Source organism: Dromiciops gliroides, chromosome 3 (assembly GCF_019393635.1).
Source record: "Dromiciops gliroides isolate mDroGli1 chromosome 3, mDroGli1.pri, whole genome shotgun sequence".
Lineage (NCBI taxonomy): Eukaryota > Metazoa > Chordata > Mammalia > Microbiotheria > Microbiotheriidae > Dromiciops > Dromiciops gliroides.
The window spans coordinates 488565501-488589176 of NC_057863.1; the positions used below are offsets into that span (position 1 = coordinate 488565501).

The window sequence follows — 23676 nt, forward strand, 5'->3', positions numbered from 1 at the left end:
TAATAAACAGATCAGAGAAATTATAATATCTAATAATATTTCCTACTAACCAGATCAGAGAACATGATATCATACCTGTCCTCCTATGAAACAGATAAGAGACAGACAGAAAAAACATAATATCAATGTAATATTTTGTCCCAAGAATACAACACATGATCATATGGAGAATCCCCTCCTAAAAGTGAAGCTCAGGAGACTCCCCATTTCTGAGGATATATATGGCTTTAGTCCACTAATTACAGGGCATTGTCAGTTTCAATAGTATGATACAGAAATCAACCCAGAAGCAAAAAGCAGTTTAACAATTTCATTTATAACAAGTATGTAGGAAATACAGAAGCATCATGATAAGATTACAGGATTCCAAAAAAGGGTTTGGCAAGGATGAAAACTCCCCAGATGTTACCATAACATAAGGACTTACTATCCTGAGGGAAAAGAAATCACTAGGTAGGGTCTTTTAACTGCTAGCTATCTAGGTCCAGTTTGGAGTTGGGTTGAAGGACATTTTGCTCCTATTAATCCTATTAATTCAGGGTTTCATAAAAAATACTTTTGAGGGGACAGCTAGGTGGCACAGTGGATAAAGCACCGGCCCTGGTTTCAAGAGTACCTGAGTTCAAATCCGGCTTCAGACACTTGACACTTATTAGCTATGTGACCCTGGACAAGTCACTTAACCCTCATTGCCCAGCAAAACAAAAACAAAAAATGCTTTTGGATAATAAGGTACCTCCATCAAATCCAGGTGATCCATATATTCATATTAACAAGGTCAAATTATTTACTTCTTATATATGAAAATATTATCAGTATTCTTATGACTGTCATCATTATTTGGGTAGTTTGAAAGAGGCTTGGGCTGAGCTGTGTATGATGTGGTGATTCTAAAAAAACCAAAACTGTGTAAGGAGAGATAAAAAGGAGTAATTTTCTCATACAAATGAGGCATGAAAAGAAAAATTAATACAGAAGAAGCAAGTGGGAGGGAGAGCAGATAGTCCTAGAACCTTACTTTCATCAGGAAGGGGTTAATGAGGGCACAACATATATATCCAAGAGAGCATATAAGTCTTCAAAATTCAGAAAGAAAGAAGAAGGCAAGGGGGGGAGGGGTGGGTATGTTAAGGAATAGGAGGTCAAGGCAGCAGGTAGATGTAAAGTAGAGGAATAAGGAGGTACAGGGTAAATAGGGTGAGGACAGTGAGAAAAAATAGGAAGGAGAGAAATATACAACAAGTAATTATACCTCAGAATGTGAATGGGGTGAATTTGCTCATAAAACACATGAACATAAATATAAAACACTTTTATACAAAGTCATATTTAAATAACTGAAGTAATATTTATTATTCATGGGTAGGTAAAGTAAAAATAATTTTTAAAAATAACAATTTTACTTAATCTATCCCAATTAAATTACTAAAAAATGATCTTACAGAATTACAAAAATTACAAAATTCATTTGGAAGAACAAAAGGTCAGGAATTTCAAAGAAATGGGGGGGGGGATATAAAGGAAGGAGATTCAGCAGTAGAAGACCTTAAATTATATTATAAGGTGAGAGCATTTTTGAAGTATAAATTGGATAATTTCAATTATTTTTAATTTAAATTTTCTTATATAAACAAGACCAGCGTAGCCAAGAATAGAAGGAATGCAGAAAATTGGGGAGTAAACTTTCATAGACAATCTCTTAGATGTGATTGTGTTGGAATACTAATGTGCTATAGGAAATGATGAGTTGGTTGATTTAGAAAAACATAGAAAGATTTGGACCATATGAAGAAAGATGATAGCCACCTCCAGAGAGAGAGAGATGACAAGTGGAAATATGAATGAGATAGTCTTACATGCATGTGTATGAGTATATATGTATAGATTTATAGATATCTATATATGTACATATACACACACACATACATATGCATATATGCATGTTTAACTGTAACCTTCTTTAGAGCAGGTGTGAGGAGAGGGAGGGGGAAAAATTAAGAGGTGCACAGCAGAGAACAAAAGAAAACCTAGAAGGAAGCAAAGAAAAACTAGGTAACTTTGAAAATAATGTGTAGTATTTCTTGAAATGGAAATTTATTATTGTATATTGAATTCTCTCATGTTCTATTGTATATGTGGAAATGTTCTTTTTTTCTCATTTTGTATGTTTAAAATAGATAAAAAATTTTAATAAAAATATGTATATTTGTCTAGAGCCAAAAGTCAGGCTAACAGCTTTTCTTATTCTCTTCTTGAATATTATTCCTTGTGAATTACTGGTCCTCTTTTCTGCTTGTTTTTTGTTTTTGTTTTTGTTTTTAAACAATGAGCAACATTTTTTTTTTGGTGAAGCAATTGGGGTTAAGTGACTTGTCCAGGGTCACACAGCTAGTACGTGTTAAGTGTCTGAGGCTGGATTTGAACTCAGGTCCTCCTGACTCCAGGGCCAGTGCTCTATCCACTGTGCCACCTAGCTGCCCCTCTGCTTGTTTTTCTTCTTCTGTTATTCCCATGATTGTTTATGGTATTTGGTTTGGCAGTTATATATGGGTAGTTTTCTCCTTTTTTTTTTCAGTTTAAAGTTTTCCTGATTAAATTTGTAAGACTCTAGGAAAATTTATCTTTACTGGCCCACTTTAGGTGGACTCCATCCCTAGCCCATCATTTTAGGCTGCAATTCACAAATCCAAACCCAATTCTCAATGTCCACATTCTTAGCTAGCCTTTCATTACCTAATTCTGTCTTTCTCTTCTGAAGTCCTTGCCTTCAATTAGCAAGAATAATGAAAACATTAGCTATTCACCCTAAGGGCTTGAGTATCTTGCCTTGGATTTCCTAATCCTCAACAATGCTTTCAAGGTTCCATCTGGCAAATATCATTTGTCCCCACATGATGAGTCAGATATAACAAGTCTCAGGAATCTCTCCATCATGATATATGCCCTGGAAAGACAGTTTTCTACCATTTATTTTAAGTTACATCAATTTACTCTTCAGCAGGGAGTAATTAAGCACCTTACTTATCTCATCTTCCATTGACCCTAAGGTCAAATGGCTTGTCTTCTGATGACACCTGTGAATGTACATCATCATTCTTTGTAGTACTAAAAATCTGCTTCCTTCTGAAACAGTACATCTCCTCTCCCCCACCATAACCCCCAGGAAAAATTTCATACCTAATACTTAGCATCAGATATAAAGGTCTGGTTGTCCTCCTCCCCTTAACCTCCTTAACACAAATGAGAATTTTCCTCTGCCTATTAACAACCTTTTTCTTCTTTGTTTTCTCCTTGAAGTTCTTCTGTTCTTTCAAGGACATCATTCTTCCCATAAGCTGAAGAATAGAAATGTATCATTTCCCCTCTCCTCTAGAACTAGAAATAATTTGCTCTTTATTCATCCACAGCAGTTATTTAGTACAAGCTAGAAGTGCCATATTTTTGTTTACAACTGGAACACTATCATTTCAAAAGAAACAAGATTTCGAGGACTCCCAATTCAACTGAAAGACATGTGGTAGGTTTGTCCCCACCAAAGACAGGAGGAGAATGTACCTCTCTCCTTTCTTTGAAGGAATAGGGGACTATGGGTATAGAAAATGTCATATATAGTACTGTCTGACTTGGTTAATGTATTAATTACTTTTGCTGAACTAACTACCTTTATCTCTTTCTTTTTCATTCATGGTTACAAGTGTGGATGCATTTTTTTTTAAATCTCCTTTAGTTTCTCAAGAATTATAAAAAATAAAATTTCTCTAGCCTAAAACCTTTCAGACTTTTCCCTTTAGGAAAGTTAGAACATAAGCTAAGGCCTTGCTCTCAGAGAGGCAAGCTCAAAGCAGCCTTACTATTTCAAAGCCAGGAATTGCAAAGAAAAAGAAGAAAGAGGATGAGAGAATATCCAGTAGACATTTTGAATGGGGACTAAGACTAAGGGGGTCAAGGCAGCTTGAGTTCTCTGCATTCATTGTCTGACTATCTGCCTTTTCAACACCCTGAGAAGAGGCGGTGAGTAGGACCAACTATACAGCTGAGATCTATGGAAAGCCAGCTCAGTATATTAACTTTCCACATATACCCTGTTTCCTCCTGTGCATCAGACATTTACTCTAAGATTTCTCTATTCTCTAAGTTATTTAAAAATCCTGATTTTTGTAGTACCTAAAAAACTGTCTCACATTTGAAAAAAAAAATTATGATGAGTCCTAACAGTGTTTTATACGTGTGTGTAGGTCATTAACTGTGAACCTGCAGATGGGAAGATGGGGAGAGAGAATGCAAGAGAAAGAACCAGCAAATGACAAGAGACTGAGAGGACAAACCTTCCCTTGTCTAAATGTCAGAATGGGAGGAATTCTTTTTTCCCTCTGCACCTGACTAAAGATTCTTGAGGGAGAAAAAATCTTAAGAGTTTTATTTAGTGATTTGTTTTTATAAACTCACCTCCCCCCCACCCCCTTCAAAAAATAAAATAGATTCTGAGTTATTTCCAGCCTCGGGCTAAAACAAGCCAGAGTACCATTTGCTATCTAGGACAAACGTGGGGTGCTAACACATTTCCTGATTCACTCCTTCTCCTCCCTACACACTTACAAAGAAAACTGATTTGAAGGTCATGACTAAGGAAAAGGAACCAGTGGGAGGAAAAAGGTGTGACTGCATCTGGCCAGAAACCTCCAGATTCCAAAAGTGGGAGCCAGAAGAGGAATGAGAACCTCTTCCTTTAGTTTTTGCTTTCTACCTAAACTCTGCTATAACACATATAAGACAGTGTTAGGAATCATCATCATTCTATGTCAAGTGTGAGGCAGTTTTTTAGGTACTACAAAAATCAGGGCTTTTAATTAAACAGCTTAAGGGAATTGAGAAAATCTTAGAGTAAATGCTTGAAGTACAGAACAAAACGGGGTGTGTGTGAAAACAGCACCATCAAACTGTTACCTAAACAGAAAGACAGGCAAGTGTCATTTTTATTTTTCTGTGATCTTCACAGTATCCCTTCGTTGATTTAAGATGCATAGTCAACAGGTCAGTAAGGCTTCAGGATGAATTCTTGTTTGGGAATGTTGTGTTGCTTGACATCTAAATTAGGGATCCCTGAGTTAAAGGACTTTAAAAATGAGGCAACCTGACTAGTTTTTGTTTGGTTTTTTGTGGGGCAATGAGGGTTAAGTGACTTGCCCTGGGTAACACAGCTAGTAAGTGTCAAGTGTCTGAGGCCAGATTTGAACTCAGCTCCTCTTGAACCCCTGGCCAGTGCTCTATCCACTGTGCCACCTAGCTGCCCCCCCATTAGTTTTTTACATCCTTTTAAATTCCTTGATTTAGTGACAAATGGCTCTCCAAATCAATGGTTATATGGGAACCCAAGTGTCCCCAATCAGGAGAGGAAAAAGAGACACATATGCAAGACTTACATATCTAAAAGATAGATTTTTTTTTTTTACAACTGTCTGGAAACAAAAGTGGAAAGTTGTAGGCCTCCAAATATGCATCTAAATTAGAGTATTGGTATAACAGTTTCCCAGATTGGGATGGTGTGACAGCTCTAAAGATGGCTTGCATTCCTTCCCTGGCATGCATTAGACATGATCTCTTCTTTTTGGAGGTTCTGCGATGCTGATGGCTGAGGGACAAGGTATTATCTGCCAACTCTGCTCCATATCTAAACTTTGGGATCTTTGCATGCAGTAATTATGTGGGGGGAAATGAGGATCAGAGTAAAATGTCCCCTGATTTAATTAAAGGTAGGTAACAAGGAGAATATGAAAGAATTTATCTATGATGCCAGTGTTAACCCTTGTGTACATAATAAAAGTGGTATAGGACTTGTTAAGGGTTAAAATTCTAGCTAAACTGTCTAAAATATCTAATGAATGGTCGCCAATAAATTATAAGCTTTAGCAAGAGTTAGACTTTTAAGCATTTATTAAGGAGAATAAGAATTTGGTAAAGAGAGAAAGGCCTAGATTCCTATCTATTAAAGGGAGAGCGCATTTCTAGCCCTGCTCTCCACCAGAGTCCAAAGGAAAGAGTGTGAGCCCGAGTGCCAGTCTCTTCCTTCCTCCTCCCACTAGCCCGCGTCACTTCCTGATGCCAAAGACTCCTGGTCTTGCCCTCAAAGACCTCCGCTTCATGGGCGGAACTCTTCTACAGTAAGTCTCCAGCAGGTGGCGTCATTCCAATTGTTACAGACTACAGAAACCAGGCATTATGGAAAGCATTGTAGCAATGAAGTCTTGTTAGCCTTGAGACAGTGCCCTACTGTGAGAAAATGGGTAGTTGTCTTCTCTCAATGAGGATATAACAGTCAATCATACTCCTCCTGACCTGTTTGTAGGACAAAGGTCTCAGATCCCCTCCTCCCCCTCAGGCTAACAAAATCACTTGGTTCAAGGAGCCCTGGTCTCAATAAGGTCCACTCCAGAGTTGTATCCATATAAGGAAGTATAAGGTCCACTCTTGAGTTATGCCCATATAAGGAAGAGGGATGGGAATACTGCATTCCGATTAGCTAGTTTTTGAGCATAGATTGTAACCCCTGAGTAATCAGACCAATGATGAAAAAGGGGAGGGTCCATTCACATTAGGGACTAGGGTTTAAGACAGGGCCTGCAAGCCCCCTTTCTGGACATCCATTAGCTGCACACTAGGGTGCCTCCTTTTCATGAGAAGGAAATAAAAGAGCCTTTGTCACATCACTGCTGAGTTCCTGAGAATTATTGAGAAGAGGATTGTTTTTCCCCTCACACCTACCAAAGGATCTAAATGTATGTAGTCAAAAACCAGACAGAGTCAATGGCTTGGGGCACTCTTCTGGGCAAGGGAATCAAGAAGGAAGGGACATCTTAGGCAAAACAGGAATTTGCTTCTAATAAGAGGATGATGGATAAGTGCATTGGGCCAATGAGGGGATATGTCCTATGAAATACTATTTTAGACTCAGGAATTTGAGGGGCTAGCCAGTAATTCCCCAGATTATTTTTAGCACTCCAATTTTTATACCATTGCATTGTTGGTTTTGTTATGAATTAACCCTCCCCTTCTTTTTTTTTTAATGTAATAAACATTTTTATTTAGTTTTGGGTTCCAACTTTTATCCTTTCTTCTCCCCCCCACCCCTCCCCAGGCAGCAAGCAATCAGATATGTAACCCTCCCCTTCTTGCAAATAAACCTTTCTTCTGATAACTAAGTCTTAGTTGCAAGGAAGAGGTAGAGGCATAGTTGCTGGATTTAGAAACATTCCGTGGTGGCAGTGGAGACAAAGGGGAATGCCTAAGAGCATAAGATAGTGGTTGTAATCCAATGCTGGTCAAAACCTCTGAACCGGAAAAGGCATGGAGTAATGAAACACTTGCCTCTAGCTTCATGTGGGAAGCTAGGGTAAAATGGACCCTAGAATGGTGATGAAGAGGCAGGGGGTCCTGTGTGAGCACCTGCCATCAAAGGGACATTCGGCAAAGAACTCTGAAACCAATAAGATGGAGTTCTTTTCTATCAAAGAGAGGAAGAAAGGGACTCAGTGGAACCCCTTGATCCTGGTTACCTTAGAAATGAAAAGGCTATAGCATATATTATTCAATCACTTACTCATTCAGCAAATATGTTTTACTTATCTGTATATTTACTTATCTTTGTACATGCTGTAATTCCTCAGTTAAATGCATAATAAGAGAAGGGGGGAGGGGGAAGGGAGAGTAATGAAACAGTCCTTAAAGTATGCACAAATATTTCCTGCCTAGTTTCAGTCTAATAAATTACACAGAACCTTTGTTCTATATTTATTCTATGTTTCCAGCCATGCTTGATTAAAGGACTGGAACTTTTTGGCTATAGAACCCAGAGAACTGAAGACTATCTTTGTCTCTGTCTGTCTATCTGCTTCTGTGTCCCTCTCTGTCGTGTGTGTGTGTGTGTGTGTGTGTGTGTGTGTGTGTCTTTCTGTCTCTGTCTCTGTGTCTGTCTCAGCTTTGGAATATGAAGACTGCTTTGAGATGCCTCTCTGAGAGGCCAGCAATGGGAATTAACCTTATGAGTTTAGAAGATTGAGAAGAACTCAGAGGTCCCATCTTCAGTCTGAGCTGAATGGCACCAGAAGCAGTAGCCAACATAGCTATAAAGGCCAATAGCAGTGGCTATATCTGAAACAGTTAAGGAAAGGCAGCTAACCCCAAAGAAAAAAACTCAGGGACCAAATGAATTTATAATCAAATTCTATCAAACATTCAAAGAATAATTAATTCTAATATTACACACACTATTTGCAAAAATAGGAACAGAAGGAATCCTACCAAATTCTTTCCATGATACAAAAATGGTCTTGATTCCTAAACCAGGGTTCAAAATAGAAAAAGAAAACTATATACCAATATCCCTAATGAACATTAATGAAAAAAATTTTAACTAAATAAAAAATTAAATAAAATACCACAACAGAACTACCACAACATATCACAAAGATTATACAAAATGACCAGGTTGGATTTATACCAAGAATGCAGAGCAGATCGGGCAGCTAGGTGGTGCAGTGGATAAAGCACCAGCCCTGGATTCAGAAGGACCTGAGTTCAAATTCATCCTCAGACACTTGACACTTACTAGCTGTGTGACCCTGGGCAAATCACTTAACCCCCATTGCCCTAAAAAAAAAAAAAAAGAATGAAGAATGCAGAGCCAATTGAGCCAAATGCAGAGCTAAATGAGAAAACTATAAACATATTAGCCTAGTTTAATAATAAGATTAACAAAATAATTATATCAATACAGAAGAGGCTTCTGACAAAATACAATACTCATTTCTGTTAAAAGTGTTAAAAACACAAGAATAATTGAAACTTTCTTTAATATAGTATCTATCTAAAACCAAAAACTAGCGTTATATAAAACAGGACACCATTCCAGTAAGATTGGGGGTAAAACAAGGATTTTCATTATCATCATCATTATTTGAAATAGTGTTAGAAATGCTAACTAGAGGGGCAGCTAGGTGGTGCAGTGGATAGAGCACCGGCCCTGGATTCAGGAGGACCTGAGTTCAAAACTGACCTCAGACAATTAACAATTACTAGCTGTGTGACGCTAGGCAAGTCACTTAACCCCAATTGCCTCGCCAAAAAAAACCCCAAAACCAAAATAATAATAATAATAATAATAATAATAGAAATGCTAACTATAGGGGGCAGCTAGATGACACAGTGAATAAAGCACCGGCCCTGGATTCAGGAGGACCTGAGTTCAATTCCGGCCTCAGACACTTGACACTAGCTGTGTGACCCTGGGCAAGTCACTTAACCTTCATTGCCCGCCCCCCTCCCCCCAAAAAAAAGAATAAAAAAAAATGCTAGCTATGGAAATACGCATAGGCAAGAGGAAACAAAATTATAACTTTTTGAAAATGAAATTATATTTACTAGAGAACCCTAAAGAGTCAACTAAAAATTAATTTAAATAACTTAAGTAAAGTGGCAGAATATAAAATAAATCCATACAAATCATCAGCATTTCTATATATTACCAAAAAAAACCCAGCAGGAAGAGATTAAAAAGAAATTCCAACTACAGAATGAATAATCTACCTACCAGTATATACACAGGAATAATATGAATACAACTATAAAACAGTCTCCACAGAAATAAAGATCTAAGTAGTTAGAGAAAAATTAACTGCTCATGAGTAGGACAAACCAATATCATAAAATGACAATACTACCTAAATTAATTTACTCAGAGAGCGATATACCAATGAAACTACTAAAGTATTACTTTATACAACTAAGAAAAATAATTATGAAATTCATCTAGAGGAACTAAAGATCAATAATCTCAAAAAAACCAAAAAGGTGAGAAATAAGGAGATTTAACAGTATCAAATCCCAAGGTATGCTACCAAGTAGTAATCATTGTAACAATTTGGTACTGGTTAAAAAATAGAGAGGTCTGTTAGTGGTAACAGATTACAGATTAGTTACACATCAAAGACAAGCAAATGAACACAGTAGCCAAATGTTCAATAAACTCAGAGAACCTGGTTACTGGGGTAAGGATTCAATATTTTGAGGGGAAAAAACCTGCTGAAAAAACTGGAAAGCAGTCTGGCAGAAATTAGGTTCAGACCAACATTCACAACATATATGAAGGTGAGCTCCAAAAGGATGCATGACTTCATTATGAAGAAATTACCTTTCAGATGTATGGATAGAGAAAAAATTCACAATCAAACAAGGAATAGAAAAAAATCACAGAAGATTAAAATGGACTTTTTTTTTGCGCAAACAAAACAAATACAACTAAAATTAGAAGAGAAACAGTTAAGGGGGGAGGATTTGCAGCAAATTTCTCAGATAAAGATCTCATTTCCAATATATATAAGGAACTGATTCAAATGTATAAGAATAAGAACCATTCCCTCAATGATAAAAGACCATGAAGAGGCAGTTCCCGAGGAAAGAAATCTAAGTTAACAGCAATATGATTAAATGCTCCAAATATTGATAACAAGAAAAGTGTGAATTAAAGCAATTGTAGGGTTTCACTTCAAATAAAAGTTTTCAAAAAAGGAAAATGATAAATTTTAGAGGGGCTTTTGGAAAACAGGCACATTGATATGCTGTTGAGGGAGCTATGAACTGGTCCAGCAATTCTGGAAAGCAATTTGGAACTATACCCCCAAATTTACTAAACTGTGCATTCCCTTTGTCCCAACAATAAAACTACTAGGCTTATACCTCAAAGAGATCAAAGAAAGAGAAAATGGATCCACATGTACAAAAATATTTATAGCAACTTTTTGTGGTAGCAAAGAACTAGAATCTAAGGTGGGGGTGCCTCTCAATCGATGAATAACCAACTAAATTATAGTGAATGAATATAATGAAATACTATGTGGCATAAGAAAAGGAAAGGGAAGGGGGTAGTACAGAGGAAAAGAGAAGAGAAAAAAGGAAAGGAGGGAAGAAGAGAGAGGAGAAGGAAGGGAAGGGAAGGGAAAGGAAGGAAAGGGAAGGGAAGGAAAGGGAAGGAAAGGGAAGGGATAATTTCATGGAATCCTGAAAGACTTGTATGAACTGATAATAGTGAAATAAGGAGAACCAGAAGTGCATTTCATATGATTACACCAACATTGTCAAAAGGAATACATTTGAAAGATTTATCAACCCAATGATTTCAGAATATTAATGATAAAGAATGTCACCAACCTCCTGACAGAGAAGTAATGAAGTCAAAATGTAGAATAGGACACTTTTTTGGACATGGCTAATGTGGGAATTTGTTTTGCTTGACTATATTTGTTAAAAATTTTTTTAAGTTATATTTATTTTTATTTTCTCCCTCAATGGTGGAGGTAGTGAGGTAGAAGGGAGAGAATATAAATGCTTGTTAATTTAAAAAAAAAAAGGAAATTCAAAGAAAGACAGTTAACCAAGGATTTTGGCAGATTTAGGGAGAATGACAATTCAAGGCACAAAGAAGTATGGGCTATTGATTCAAGAAAGATACAGATTACGGGAGGCTGAATAAGTGGCCCACACAATAAAGAACTTTATAAGGCTTGTGAGAATCAGAGCGCCACCACCCTGCTGAGAGGGACATTGTGAGAACCAGGGTGTTGCCCCCCTGAAAAGAAAACATGTGACTTGGCATCTGGAAGTTGCCTGGTGTCCAGAAGTTTCACCTATAGAATCACCTGTAAAGTCCTGCCAATCAATAGACCAGCCAATTAGCTTGGAGCTGTGTGTGGGGACTGCCCTCTTCTGGTCCCACAGAGGACTTCCACAGGAAGCTGCTGTGGATCATGTTCTCTGGTTCAGGAACCCCAGTTGGCGGCAGACAGATTCTCTCTCTTAGATAGCTAGGTGAAGGCGGCTTTTGCTCTCTCTCAGCTAACTCCTAATATACTTTAAAAACGCTTAATGCCCAAAGACTGGTCCTAAAGCTTCTAATTTAAGGTGACCACACATTAGATTTTTTAGACATCACAGTTAGAATTTTAGGCTCCACAGGACACCACAAAGGGAGAAAAGTGACTTCCTCATACATGTTCTCTACATTGGTATGTTTAGTTTGGAGGGCAGGGAAAGAGTGTTTTGTAGCAGTTGTTTCTGCCATAACATCCCTGTAAATATCTTACTCTAAACTAATTGAGGCAACTGGCTGATTATTGATGAAGAGTACATCAGTACAGACTCAGGACCTATAAGGCTAAACATGCAGCTCCTCAAGGTTACTTGTCTCTAAAATGCTGAGTGGGATGCAAATTGAAGTAGAATAAGGAAAGAATTTATATGACCAAGAAAATAATTTAAAGTAAAGCCTTCACACTTCAAATCAATGCAGTGACCAATCATGACTTCAGAAGACTGATAGCAAAGCATACCTCCCACCTCTCAGAAGTGATGGACTAGAAGTTCAAAATGAGGCATGCATTTTCAGACAGTTAATGTGTTGATTTGTTTTGCTTTATTATACTTATAAGGATGGAGTCTGTGATGGAAAGGTAGGGAGTATAGTAGGTGGTAAGGGACAGTGATATAAAAAAAACAAAAGATCATCAATAAAACTTTAAAACACACACACAAATAAAATGCTAAGTAGTAGTATTCAGCTGTCCTTTGGAGACCTGTGGGTGCAAGATAAGGAAATATGCCAAGAAGGGATGCTAAAAATGTACGTTGATTTTTTTTTTTTTGCAAGGCAATGGGGGTTAAGTGATTTTGCCCAGGGTCACACAGCTAGTAAGTGTCAAATGTCTGGGGCCAAATTTGAACTCAGGTTCTCCTGAATCCAGGGTTGGTGCTTGATCCACTGTGCCGCCTCGCTGCCCCCCAAAATGTAAGTTCTTAAGGACAGATAGTATGTTAATTTTGTCTTTGTATGCTCAGGACCTTGTACAGTGAGCTTGTACATGGTAGCTTGTTGAATATACTAAGTATCTACTAGGTAAAATACACTATATTATGTACCAAGAAAAAAGAAAAGAAGAAAAAGGAAGGAGAAATCAAGGTTGCTTCAAATGAGTTGGGGAATAGACCTTTGGATTATGAAGATGCTGATGTCCTTAGGAAGCCAATTTTGTCAAGCCTTGAGGTAAAAATAAAGAGAAATCACCAAGTCAGTAGGTTAATCACATCACACTAAAACACCAGGTCCTTTTGCAATGGGTTATCACATGGCTGAAAGCAGACCCCAAATTCCCACATGTTCAACTAGAAGCAGCCAAAGAATATCTGTGCATACTCTGTATAGCCTACCCAGAAGGGCAAACCCAAGTATTCTCCATGCCCTTCCTATAGGTTCACATAACAAAGCTCTAATTAATCTTCAGAATTCCCTTGTTGGTCTCCTAAATAAATGGCTAGGGGGCAGCTAGGTGGCACTGTGGATGAAGCACTGGCCCTGGATTCAGGAGGATCTGAGTTAAAATCTGGCCTCAGACACTTGACACCAGCTGTGTGATCCTGGGCAGGTCACTTAACCCTCACTGCCCCGCTCCCCCCCACCCCAGAAAAAAAAGTCATGTCATACTAAATAAATGGCTATATTCTTTGGCAAAGCAAGTTAAGTCACCAAAGTTAAAAGCTTTTCTCTAAAAACAACAGGAAACATGGACATATGAGAGACTTAAACAAGGCACTGGAGATTATTAGGCAGAAAAATTAGAATCAGCAAACTGCCAATGAGGTCCATAATTTTTTTAAAAAGTTAATAACTTCTGTATTAGGACTTTGCACATGAGGTGGAGGTGGCAATGTGATGTAATAGAGACCTGAATTTGAAGTCAAAGGACTTACTACCTGTGCATTTAGAGTAAATCATCTAATCTCCTATCCCCCTCTACCATACCACCCTTTCCACCTCCCTTCCCTGTTGAAGTCTCAGATCTGCCCATCCCTTCCACTATACTCTTTGGAATATATACCAAAATATTCATAAACAAAATTGGAAACAAAGTGCACACCCATCATTTGGGAGCTGACTGTACAATTGTGGCTAAAAGTATAACGGGATCTGTAGTATATAGTGGAAAAGAATGTTAAACTTGGAGTCCCAAGTTTGAGTTTAAATCCCAACTCTGCCACTTACTATTTTTTTTTTGCAGGGCAATGAGGGTTAAGTGACTTGCCCAGGGTCACACAGCTAGTAAGTGTCATGTGCCTGAGGTTAGATTTGAACTCAGGTCCTCCTGAATCCAGGGCCAGTTCTCTATCCTCTGCACCACCTAGCTGCCCCTTTCTGCCACTTACTATTTATGTGATGTGGAACACGTCACTTGTGCTGCTCTCTGGGTCTCAGTTTCCTCAAATCCAACAGAGGAGGTTGGACTAGGTCAAAGCTTCTTAAACTGTGGGTTAAGACCCCATATGGGGTTACATAACTGAATGGGGGGTGTCACAAAAAATTTGGCAACAGTAAAAGATTACATGCACCTATTTTATATACCTACATACCGGGGCCATGTAAAAATTTCTCAGGCAAAAAGGGGTCAGTCATGGAAAAAGTTTAAGAAGCCCTGAACTAGATGATCTCTAGGCTGCCTTCTAGCTCATGATCAGGGGCTCTTAAGCTAGAAGGGGTGAGAAAGAGGGATGCATTTGGAGAAGGTGGAAGGAAGAGGTAGAGTGGGGAAATTTTCTCACATAAAAGAGGTAGGCAAAGAAGAGCTTTTATAGTAAAGGAAGAAATGGGGGAGGGTGGCAGCAAAGAGCCTCACTCTCAGCAAAATTGGTTCAAAGTGGGAAGAATATGTGTACTCACCTACTTGTGCATAGAAATGTAACTTGCACAATAAGAAAAAAAGAGGGGAAGGAGATGAGACATGGGGGAAGGGGAAGTGATAAAAAGGAGAGCAGATTAAGGGAGGCTGTGGTCAGAACCAAAACAGATTTTTAAGGAGGGGCAGAATAAAAAGAGAGAGAAAAGCAGAAGAAAACATGGAGGGAAATACATAGTAATCATAACTGTGAATGTGAATGGGATGAGCTCACCCATAAAACAGAAGCAGATAGCAAAATGGACTAGAAACCAGAATCTAACAATATGTTGTTTACAAGAGACACATTTGAAACAGAAAGATACAAACAGAATTAAAATAAAGGGCTGAAGCAGAACATGTTATGCTTTAGCTAAAGTAAAAAGAGGCAGCTAGGTGGCACAGTGGATAAAGTGCCAAGTCTGCAGTAAGGAAAAATCATCTTCCTGACTTCAAATCTGGTCTCAGACACTTACTAGCTGTTTGACCCTGCACAAATCACTTAAACCTGTTTGCCTCAGTATCCTCATTTGTAAAATGACCTGGAGAAGGAAATGGCAAACAATTCCAGTATCTTCCAAGAAAACCCCAAGGGGTTCATACAACTGAAAACAACTAAACAACAACAAAAGCAATCATAATTTCAGACAAAGAAAAAGCAAAACTAGACCTAATTAAATGAAATAATCAAGGAAACTACATTTTGATAAATGGCACCATAGATAATAGAAGTAATATCATTTTTTTCATAAAAGTATTTTATTATTTTCCAGTTACATGCAAAGATAGTTCTCAACACTAGTTTTCATAAGATCCCCAGTTCCAAACCCCTCTCCCTCTCTCCCTTCCCTCCCCCCTCCCCAAGACAGAAAGCAATCTAATATAGGTTATATATGTACAATCATATTAAACATATTTCTGTATTAGTCACACCGTGAAAGAAGAATCAGAAAGCAAGGGAAAAACCTCCCAAAAGAACAAAAACCCCCCAAAAGTAGGAACAGTATGGTTCAATCCACACCCAGAATCAGCAGTTCTTTTATCTATCTATCTATCTATCTATTAATTCATTTATTTGTTTATTTATTCATTCATCCATCCATTCATTCATTCGTTTGTTTGTTTGTTTGTTTAGATGTGGAGAATATCCTCCACCATGAGTTCCCCGGAATTACCCTGGACCACTGCACCACTGAGAAGAGCCAAGTCCACCACAGTTGATCATCACACAATATTGCTGTTGCTGTGTACAATGTTCTCCTGGTTCTGCTCACTTCACTCAGCATCAGTCCACTTAAGTCTTTCCAGGTTTTTCTGAAATCTACCTGCTCATCATTTCTTATAGCACAACAGTATTCCATTACATTCACATACCACGACTTGTTCAGCCATTCCCCAATTGATTGGCATTCCCTTGACTTCCAATTCTTTGCCACCACAAAGAGAGCTACTATAAATATTTTTGTACATGTGGGTCCTTTTCCCTTATTTTTTTTTTTTTGCAGGGCAATGAGGGTTAAGTGACTTGCCCAGGGTCACACAGCTAGTAAGTCTCAAGTGTCTAAGGCTGGATTTGAACTCAGGTACTCCTGAATCCAGGGCCAGTGCTTTATCCACTGCGCCACCTAGCTGCCCCCCTTTTCCCTTTTCTATGATCTCTTTGGGATATAGACCTAGTAGTAGGATTCTCATATTCACAAACTTGATCACTTAAATTCTATTCAATCTGCCAAAATTGCACTGGCTCCTTTCACATGTACTAGTTTTGTACTAGCTTTTCCTTCCCCTCCATGTAGTTAAGATAAAAGAATATTAGTGTTTGGATACAAAAATGTTTTCACAATTACTATTGTTAACTGTTTCCCTCCATCCTATTTCCTTCCCATGATATTTACTCTATTTTCTATGTTCTTTTACCCTATCCCTCCTCAAAAATGTTTTGCTTCTGACTGCTCCCTCCCCTGCTCTGCCTTCCCTTCTTTCACCCTTCCCTCCTTATCCTCTTCCCCTCCTACTTTCCTGCAGGGTTGGATAGATTATTCCACCCAATTGAGTCTGTATGTTATTCCCTCCTTGAGCCAACTTTGATGAGTTTAAGGTCTTTGAGCTAATTCTGATGAGTGTAAAGCTCATTCACTTCCCCACTCCTCTCCCATCTCTCCCCTCACTCCATAAGCCCTTTCCTGCTTCTTTCATATGAGATTTCACCCCATTCTACCTCTCCCATTTCTTCTCCCCCAGTGCATTCCTCTCCCCCCTCAATTTTACCCTAAAGATATCATAATGGGGCAACTGGGTGACACAGTGGACAAAGCACCTGCCCTGGACCAGGAAGACCCGAGCCCAAATCCAGCCTCAGACACAAGACACTCAGCAACCCTAACTGCCCCCCACTAAAAAAAAAAAGATAAATAAAAATTAAATGCTTTACAGATATCATCCCTTCATAATCAATTCCCACCTAATACTAATACTCAGAAAGGTCACATGATTTAGACATATCATCTTCCCATATAGGAATGTGAACAGTTTAACCTTTTAACAGCTCTCATGATTTCTTTTTCTTGTTTACCTTTTTATGCTTCTCTAGGATCTTGCATTTGAAAGTCAAATTTTCTATTCAGTTCAGGTCTTTTCATCAAGAATTCCTGAAAGTCCTCTTTTTCATTGAAGTCCTATTTCTTCCCCTGAATGATTATACACAGTTTTGCTGGGTAGGTGATTTCTGGTTGTAATCCCAATTCCTTTGCCCTCTGGAATATCATATTCCATGCCCTCTGATCCTTTAATGTAGAAGCTTCTAGATCTTGTACTATCCTGACTGTGGCTCCACAGTATTTGAATTGTTTCTTTCTGGCTGCTTGAAATATTTTCCCTTGACCTGGAAACTCTTAAATTTGGCTATAATATCTATGGAAGTTTTCATTTTGGGATCTTTCAGGAAGTGATCAGTGGATTCTTTCAATTTCTATTTTACCTCCTGCTTCTAGAACATCAGGGCAGGGGCGGAGCCAAGATGGCGGAGAGGAAGCAGCAAGCTGCCTGAGCTCTCCTTCTGTTCCCTCAAAACGAACATTAAATCAAGCCTCTGGACGGATTCTGAAACTACAGAACCTGCAAAGAGACAGAGAGACACAGTCCTCCAACCAGAGATAATTTAGAAGACTTCAGGAAAAGGTCGGTCTGACTCGGGCAAAAGGGAGGCCCAGCGCAGGGCAGCAACCCAGCGCCGAGGGGGTCGGGGCAAATCAGCAGGAGCTGCGGGTCACAGCCGAACAACTGAGGCTCCCGGAACCTGGTTCAAAAATCTGGTGGCCAAGAAGGACAGTGGAAAAACTTACCTGTACCGGCCAAGAGGGCCACGAACGGCGGGATCAGACGCCGCGGTCTGGCGCCTGGCTGGCCGAGCACAATCAGACAGGAAGTGCAGGACAGGGGATCTCCACACACCATAAAGGCCTCAGAGTAAAAGCCCGGTCACACAGCACCTATACACCTGCACAAGAAGCCCAAAACAGGGACCCTGGTGCCCCCAGAGCAGACCTCAACTTAAAGAATAAATAAATAAGCTGCAATAATGAGTAAGAAGCAAAAAAGAGCCCTCTCCATTGAGAGCTTCTGTATCAATAGGGAAGAAGCCAACACAAACTCAGATGAGGACAATAGCCTCAAATTGTCTACATCTGAAGCCTCACAAGGGAAGGTGAATTGGTCGCAAGAACAAAAAGCCTTCCTGGAAGAGCTCAAAAAGGATTTTAAAAATCAATTGCAAGAGGTAGAAGAAAAAATGGGGAGAGAAATGAAAGCAACACAAAAAAACTATGAAAAAAGAATCAGCAGCTTAGAAAAGGAAGCTGAAGAAAACAAAGCCTTAAAAAATTCATTTGGCCAAATGGAAAAAAAGCTGCATAATCTCACTGAAGAAAACAATACCTTAAAAAATTCACTTAGCCAAACGGAAAAAAAGGTACATAATCTCACTGAAGAAAACAATACCTTAAAAAATTCACTTAGCCAAATGGAAAAAAAGGTGCATAATCTCACTGAAGAAAACAATGCCTTAAAAATTAAAGTGGGACAGTTGGAAGAAAAGGAATCCATGAGACACCAAGAATCGGTCAAGCAGAATAAAAAAAAAAATGAAAAAAATAGAACATCAGGGCAATTTTCCCTGACAATCTCTTGGAAGACACTGTCTAAACTTATTTTGATCATGGTTTTTAGGTAGTCCAATAATTTCCAAATTATCTCTCCTGGATCTTTTTTTTCCATGTCAGCAGTTTTTCCAAAAAGATATTTCACATTGTCCTCTATTTTTTTTATTCATTTGGATTTGCTTTATTGTGTCTTAGTTTCTCATAAAGTTGCTAGCTTCCATTTGTTCAATCCTAATTCTTAGACAATAATTTTCTTCAGAGAGCATTTGTATCTCCTTTTCCATTTGGCTTTTCAAGCTGTTGACTTTTTTCTCATGACTTTCCTGCATCACTCTCATTTCTCTTTCCATTTTTTCCTCTACCTCTCTTACTTTGTCTTCAAAGTCCTTTTTGAGTGCCTCTATGTCCTGAGACCAATTCATATTTTTCTTGGAAGCTTTGGATGTAGGAGCCCTGACATTGCTATCCTCTTCTGAGGGGGCACCTCGATCTTCCTTGTTGCTAAAGAAACTTTCTATTGTTCGCAACTTTCTCTGCTTACTCATCTTGCCCATCTTTTACTTAACTTTTAATTCCTTCTTACAGTGGGGCCCAACTTCAAAACTACACTGTTCTAAGCTTCAAGGGGTCCCAGGTGTTTCGATTTAAGGAAAGGCAGGTTTTTCACTTGCCTGACATGTTCTCTGGTCTGTAGATAATCTTGGCCAACTTGCTAATTAACCAGGCAGCAAAACTTTGTGTGCTATGGTTGTTAGCTCAGATAAGCCCACACCCCTCCCCCATATGGGCCTGTGCCCCTCCCCCACCTGGGCCTACACTGCTCAAGATTTCTTCCTGGTTCGCTGATGTGGTAGGACTACCAAATTCCTCCTCAGCTTCTACAGACACCCCTACACGCCCATAGTTCTGTGCCCCCCCCACCCAAGATATTCAGCCCTCTCACCTGATCATGAGTTTAGCTCCAGAAGACGTGGCACTGTAGCTGATTCGGAGACTCAGGGGTAAGTTTCTCTGGCGCAACCTGCCTGGAGCTGGATCTGTGTCAACATGATTGTGGGGTTGAACTCCACTTCCAGCCCCATACCTTCTCCTGCTGAACTTCAAAGCTGTCTTTGGCTGGAAAATAATCTCAGCCCATTTTTTTTTTTTTTTGTAGGTTCTGCTGCTCCAGGGGTTGTCTTATGGCTGTGTTTGGAGATTTTTGACATAATTGTGTCAGGAGCTCTGAGTGCTTAATGCCTTTCCTCCACCATCTTGGCTCCACCCCTAATAGAAGTAATATCAAAAAATCTTACAGCTAGTTTCTCTGTCCTCATTTTTCAAATATTTACTCAGTATAGAACTGAGTCAAATTTATAAGAACCATTCCCTGACTGATAAATGGTCAAAGGATATAAAGAGGTAGTTTTCAGAAGAATAAATCAAAGCTATCTATGGACATATGAAAAAATGCTCTAAATAACTAATTAGAGAAAGGCAAATTAAAACTACTCTGAGGTATCACCTCATACCTATCAGAAATGACAAATGCTAGAGGGGATGAGGGAAAAATTAGTAAACTAATGAACTGTTGGAGGAGTTGTGAATTGTTCTAAGCATTCTGGAGAAGAATTTGGAACTAGGTCCAAAGGGCACAATAAAACTTTGACCCAGTAATACCATTGTCTGTATCCCAAAAAGACCGCCCCCACCCCCACAAAAAAAGGGAAAAGGACATATATGTACAAAAATACTTATAGAAGCTCTTTTTGTGGTGGCAAAAGATCAGAAATTAAGGAGATGCTCATCAATTGGAGAATGGTTGAACAAGTTGTAGCATATAATGTCATGAAATACAAATGAGCTACAAGGAATGAAGGGCAAGAGCTATATGAACTGATGAAAAGTGAAGTGAGAAGAAGTAGGAAATCATTGTGCACAGTAACGGCAATGTTGTAATGATGATCAACTATGAAAGACTTGGCTACTCTGATCAATACAATGATCTAAGACAATTCCAAAGGACTCATAATAACAAAATGCTATCCACCTCCAGAGAGAGAACTGATGAACTCTGAGTACAAATTGAAGTATGATTTTCTCACTTTCTTTATTTTTCTTGTGGTTTTTTTTGTTTGTTTTTAGCAATGTGGCTAATGTGAAAATGTTTTGTATGATTTTACATGTATAATTGATATAATTTTCCTTGCCATCTCAGTAGGTGGGGGAGGGGTGGGAGGGAAAGAATTTGAAACTCAATTTAAAAAGAAAAAATGTTTAAAAAATAAGGAATTAGGAAGCGGAAGAAGCGCAGGAGCGAGAAGGTCACAGGTGATCTTTACGATGGCGGCCTTCAGGGCGCTGGTGTCGGGATGTGGGCGACTGCTACGAGGTTTCCTGCAGGGACTGGTTCAAGTCAGCTGGGCTCGGCCGCCAGCCCGGGGACTCCGAGAAATCGTGGAGATCCAAGAAGGGAAGACAACTATTATTGAAGGCCGAATCATAGAGACTTCCAAGGTGGCACCAGATCCTCCTAACCCCTCTGGCCAGTGCCCAATCTGTCGTTGGAATCTGAAACACAAGTATAACTATACGGATGTCCTTCTACTGAGTCAGTTCATCCGGCCCCATGGGGGAATGCTGCCCCGGAAAATCACAGGCTTATGCTTGGAAGAGCATCAGAAAGTGGAAGAGTGTGTGAAGATGGCCCACCGGTCAGGTCTGCTGCCAAATCATAGGCCTAAGCTTCCTGAAGGATTTGTTCCCAAGAAAAAACCCCAACTCAATAGGTACCTGACGCGTTGGGCTCCCTGCTCTGTCAAGCCCATCTTAAAGAAAGGTCCGAAATGGAACAAAGTTCGAATGGCTGTGGGCTCCCCCCTGCTTAAGGATAATGTCAACTACACAGGCAAACCCCTAGTGATGTACCACTAAAAGGAGGGAGTGGTTTCTAAGATCTTGGCCAAAGTCCCCAAGCCTCGCTGATGGGAGCTATCTCCCATCATTTCCAAGAAAGAACTGGAAAGCAAATCCAGCCTAGAACTGCTGCAGACCCAAATGTCTTCACAGTTCATTATTCCTAACCAAAATGTGGACAAAAGGGAAGGCAATAATAATGTGATCCTGATTCTAATGGAACTTCTCATGGAGTCATGGGCTCTAAAGCAGCTGTTAGTGATGGGGTGGCCATCGGCAGTTGCCATGAGGTATCATGACTGGCTTTGACTGAACCTTTGAGTTGAGTGATATATTGCCCAAGAAATGCCATAAAACAAGATACTTGCTAAACCACTTGATGTGTGTTTAGTTAGGAAACTGGAAATTACTGGACCCTCAGCATCAAGTTGTACAGCTTGGAGACTTGGGAAATAATGGGATTGAAATCCTGTAGTTGATAATACATGGGTGCCAAGAGGATGCAGTTGGATGTGTGCCCAGCCTCTTCCTCTGGAGATCCTAACTGCTTGTGAGTTTTGAATAGGGGGTTGAAGGAAGCTGCTCTGCTCTGAGTACAAGTCCTGGCTCGAAGCTTAAGTCACCCAAAGAGGGGACCCTGGATGGGCCTTCCCATCATTTGGGCATAATCTGTCCCTCTGCCCATTTGCCCTTTGGCATTCCTTCCCAACCTGCATCCCTCCTACCTGCTGTGTCACCAGAGTGGCCATCTCAAAGCAGAGGAGAGGAATGGGCAAGTACACTGTAAACGAGTAATACAGATGGGTTTATGAAAATATTATTCATTTTTCTGTATATAAAGTAGTACTGAGGGTGAGGCACAGCCCAGTCATAGCATGAAGGGCAAGTCTATGTTCTTCTCGCCAGTGCCCACATAAATATAACCATGATTCTTGGTTCGGGGAGCGTGGTAGAACGTCAGGCCTGGCCAGAGCAAGCTTCGTAGCACGACCAGTGCGTTGCCTCTCTCCATCTGGATACTCCAGGACCCTGGGGGAGGGACAGACAGACAAATGAGGAGTCATTGAAGCCGAGGGTCTCCAAGGAGCTGTTCGTGCTTGCTCAGCTGCTAGAAAAGGTTCCAAAACTGGGTATTTTGTCCTGATTTTTATGGTTTCTTTCATGGGAATAAAGACAATTCAATTATCCAGAGGCTGATTTAGACCTTTCACATCTCCTGGGTGCCTTTTGACCATTTGATTGCTCATTAAAAACCTCTCTACCAGAGAGAGGGCAAAGGAAATGAAAAGAGGTGAAACTCCAACCAGTCCAAATTGGTCATATCAGCAACTATAGTTAAAAGTTATGGCACAGGGGCAGCTAGGTGGCGCAGTGGATAGAGCACTGGCCCTGGATTCAGGAGGACCTGAGTTCAAATCCAGGCTCAGACACTTAGCTGTGTGACCCTGGGCAAGTCACTTAACCCCAATTGCCTCACCAAAAAAAAAAAAAGTTATGGCACAGTGGATAGAGCACTGGCCCTGGATTCGGGGGGACCTGAGTTCAGGTTTGGCCTCAGGCACTTGACACTGGCTGTGTGACCCTGGGCAAGTCACTTAACCCTCGTTGCTTCACAAAAAACAAACCAAAACAAAACAAAAATTGAGAGATTTTTAAAAGCCAATAAAAAAGTAGAGGTTTGAAGATTTTTAGTACTTTGGTACTCCTAAATGAGGTTCATCTGAGCTAACACAAATGCACTCTCCCTAAGGGTACTCTGCCCCCAATTAGATGCTTCCATCTTTCCTTTCTTTCTTGGTTGAGGGGGGTGGGTTGTCTCCCACATGATACATTTTGTATTGACACAGGGCATCCCAAACTAATCCCCAAACACC

The 23676-nt window shown here is 39.7% G+C and overlaps 1 protein-coding gene across 1 annotated transcript; it reads left to right on the forward strand.

Annotated features, from left to right (window-relative positions):
* The first annotated feature begins 21206 nt into the window (after positions 1-21206).
* LOC122751761 (28S ribosomal protein S18a, mitochondrial-like) lies at positions 21207-22987 on the forward strand. Its single transcript, XM_043998921.1, has one exon. The coding sequence runs from the start codon at positions 21230-21232 to the stop codon at positions 21818-21820; it is 591 nt and encodes a 196-aa protein (XP_043854856.1). The 5' UTR covers positions 21207-21229; the 3' UTR covers positions 21821-22987.
* The last annotated feature ends 689 nt before the right edge of the window (positions 22988-23676 follow it).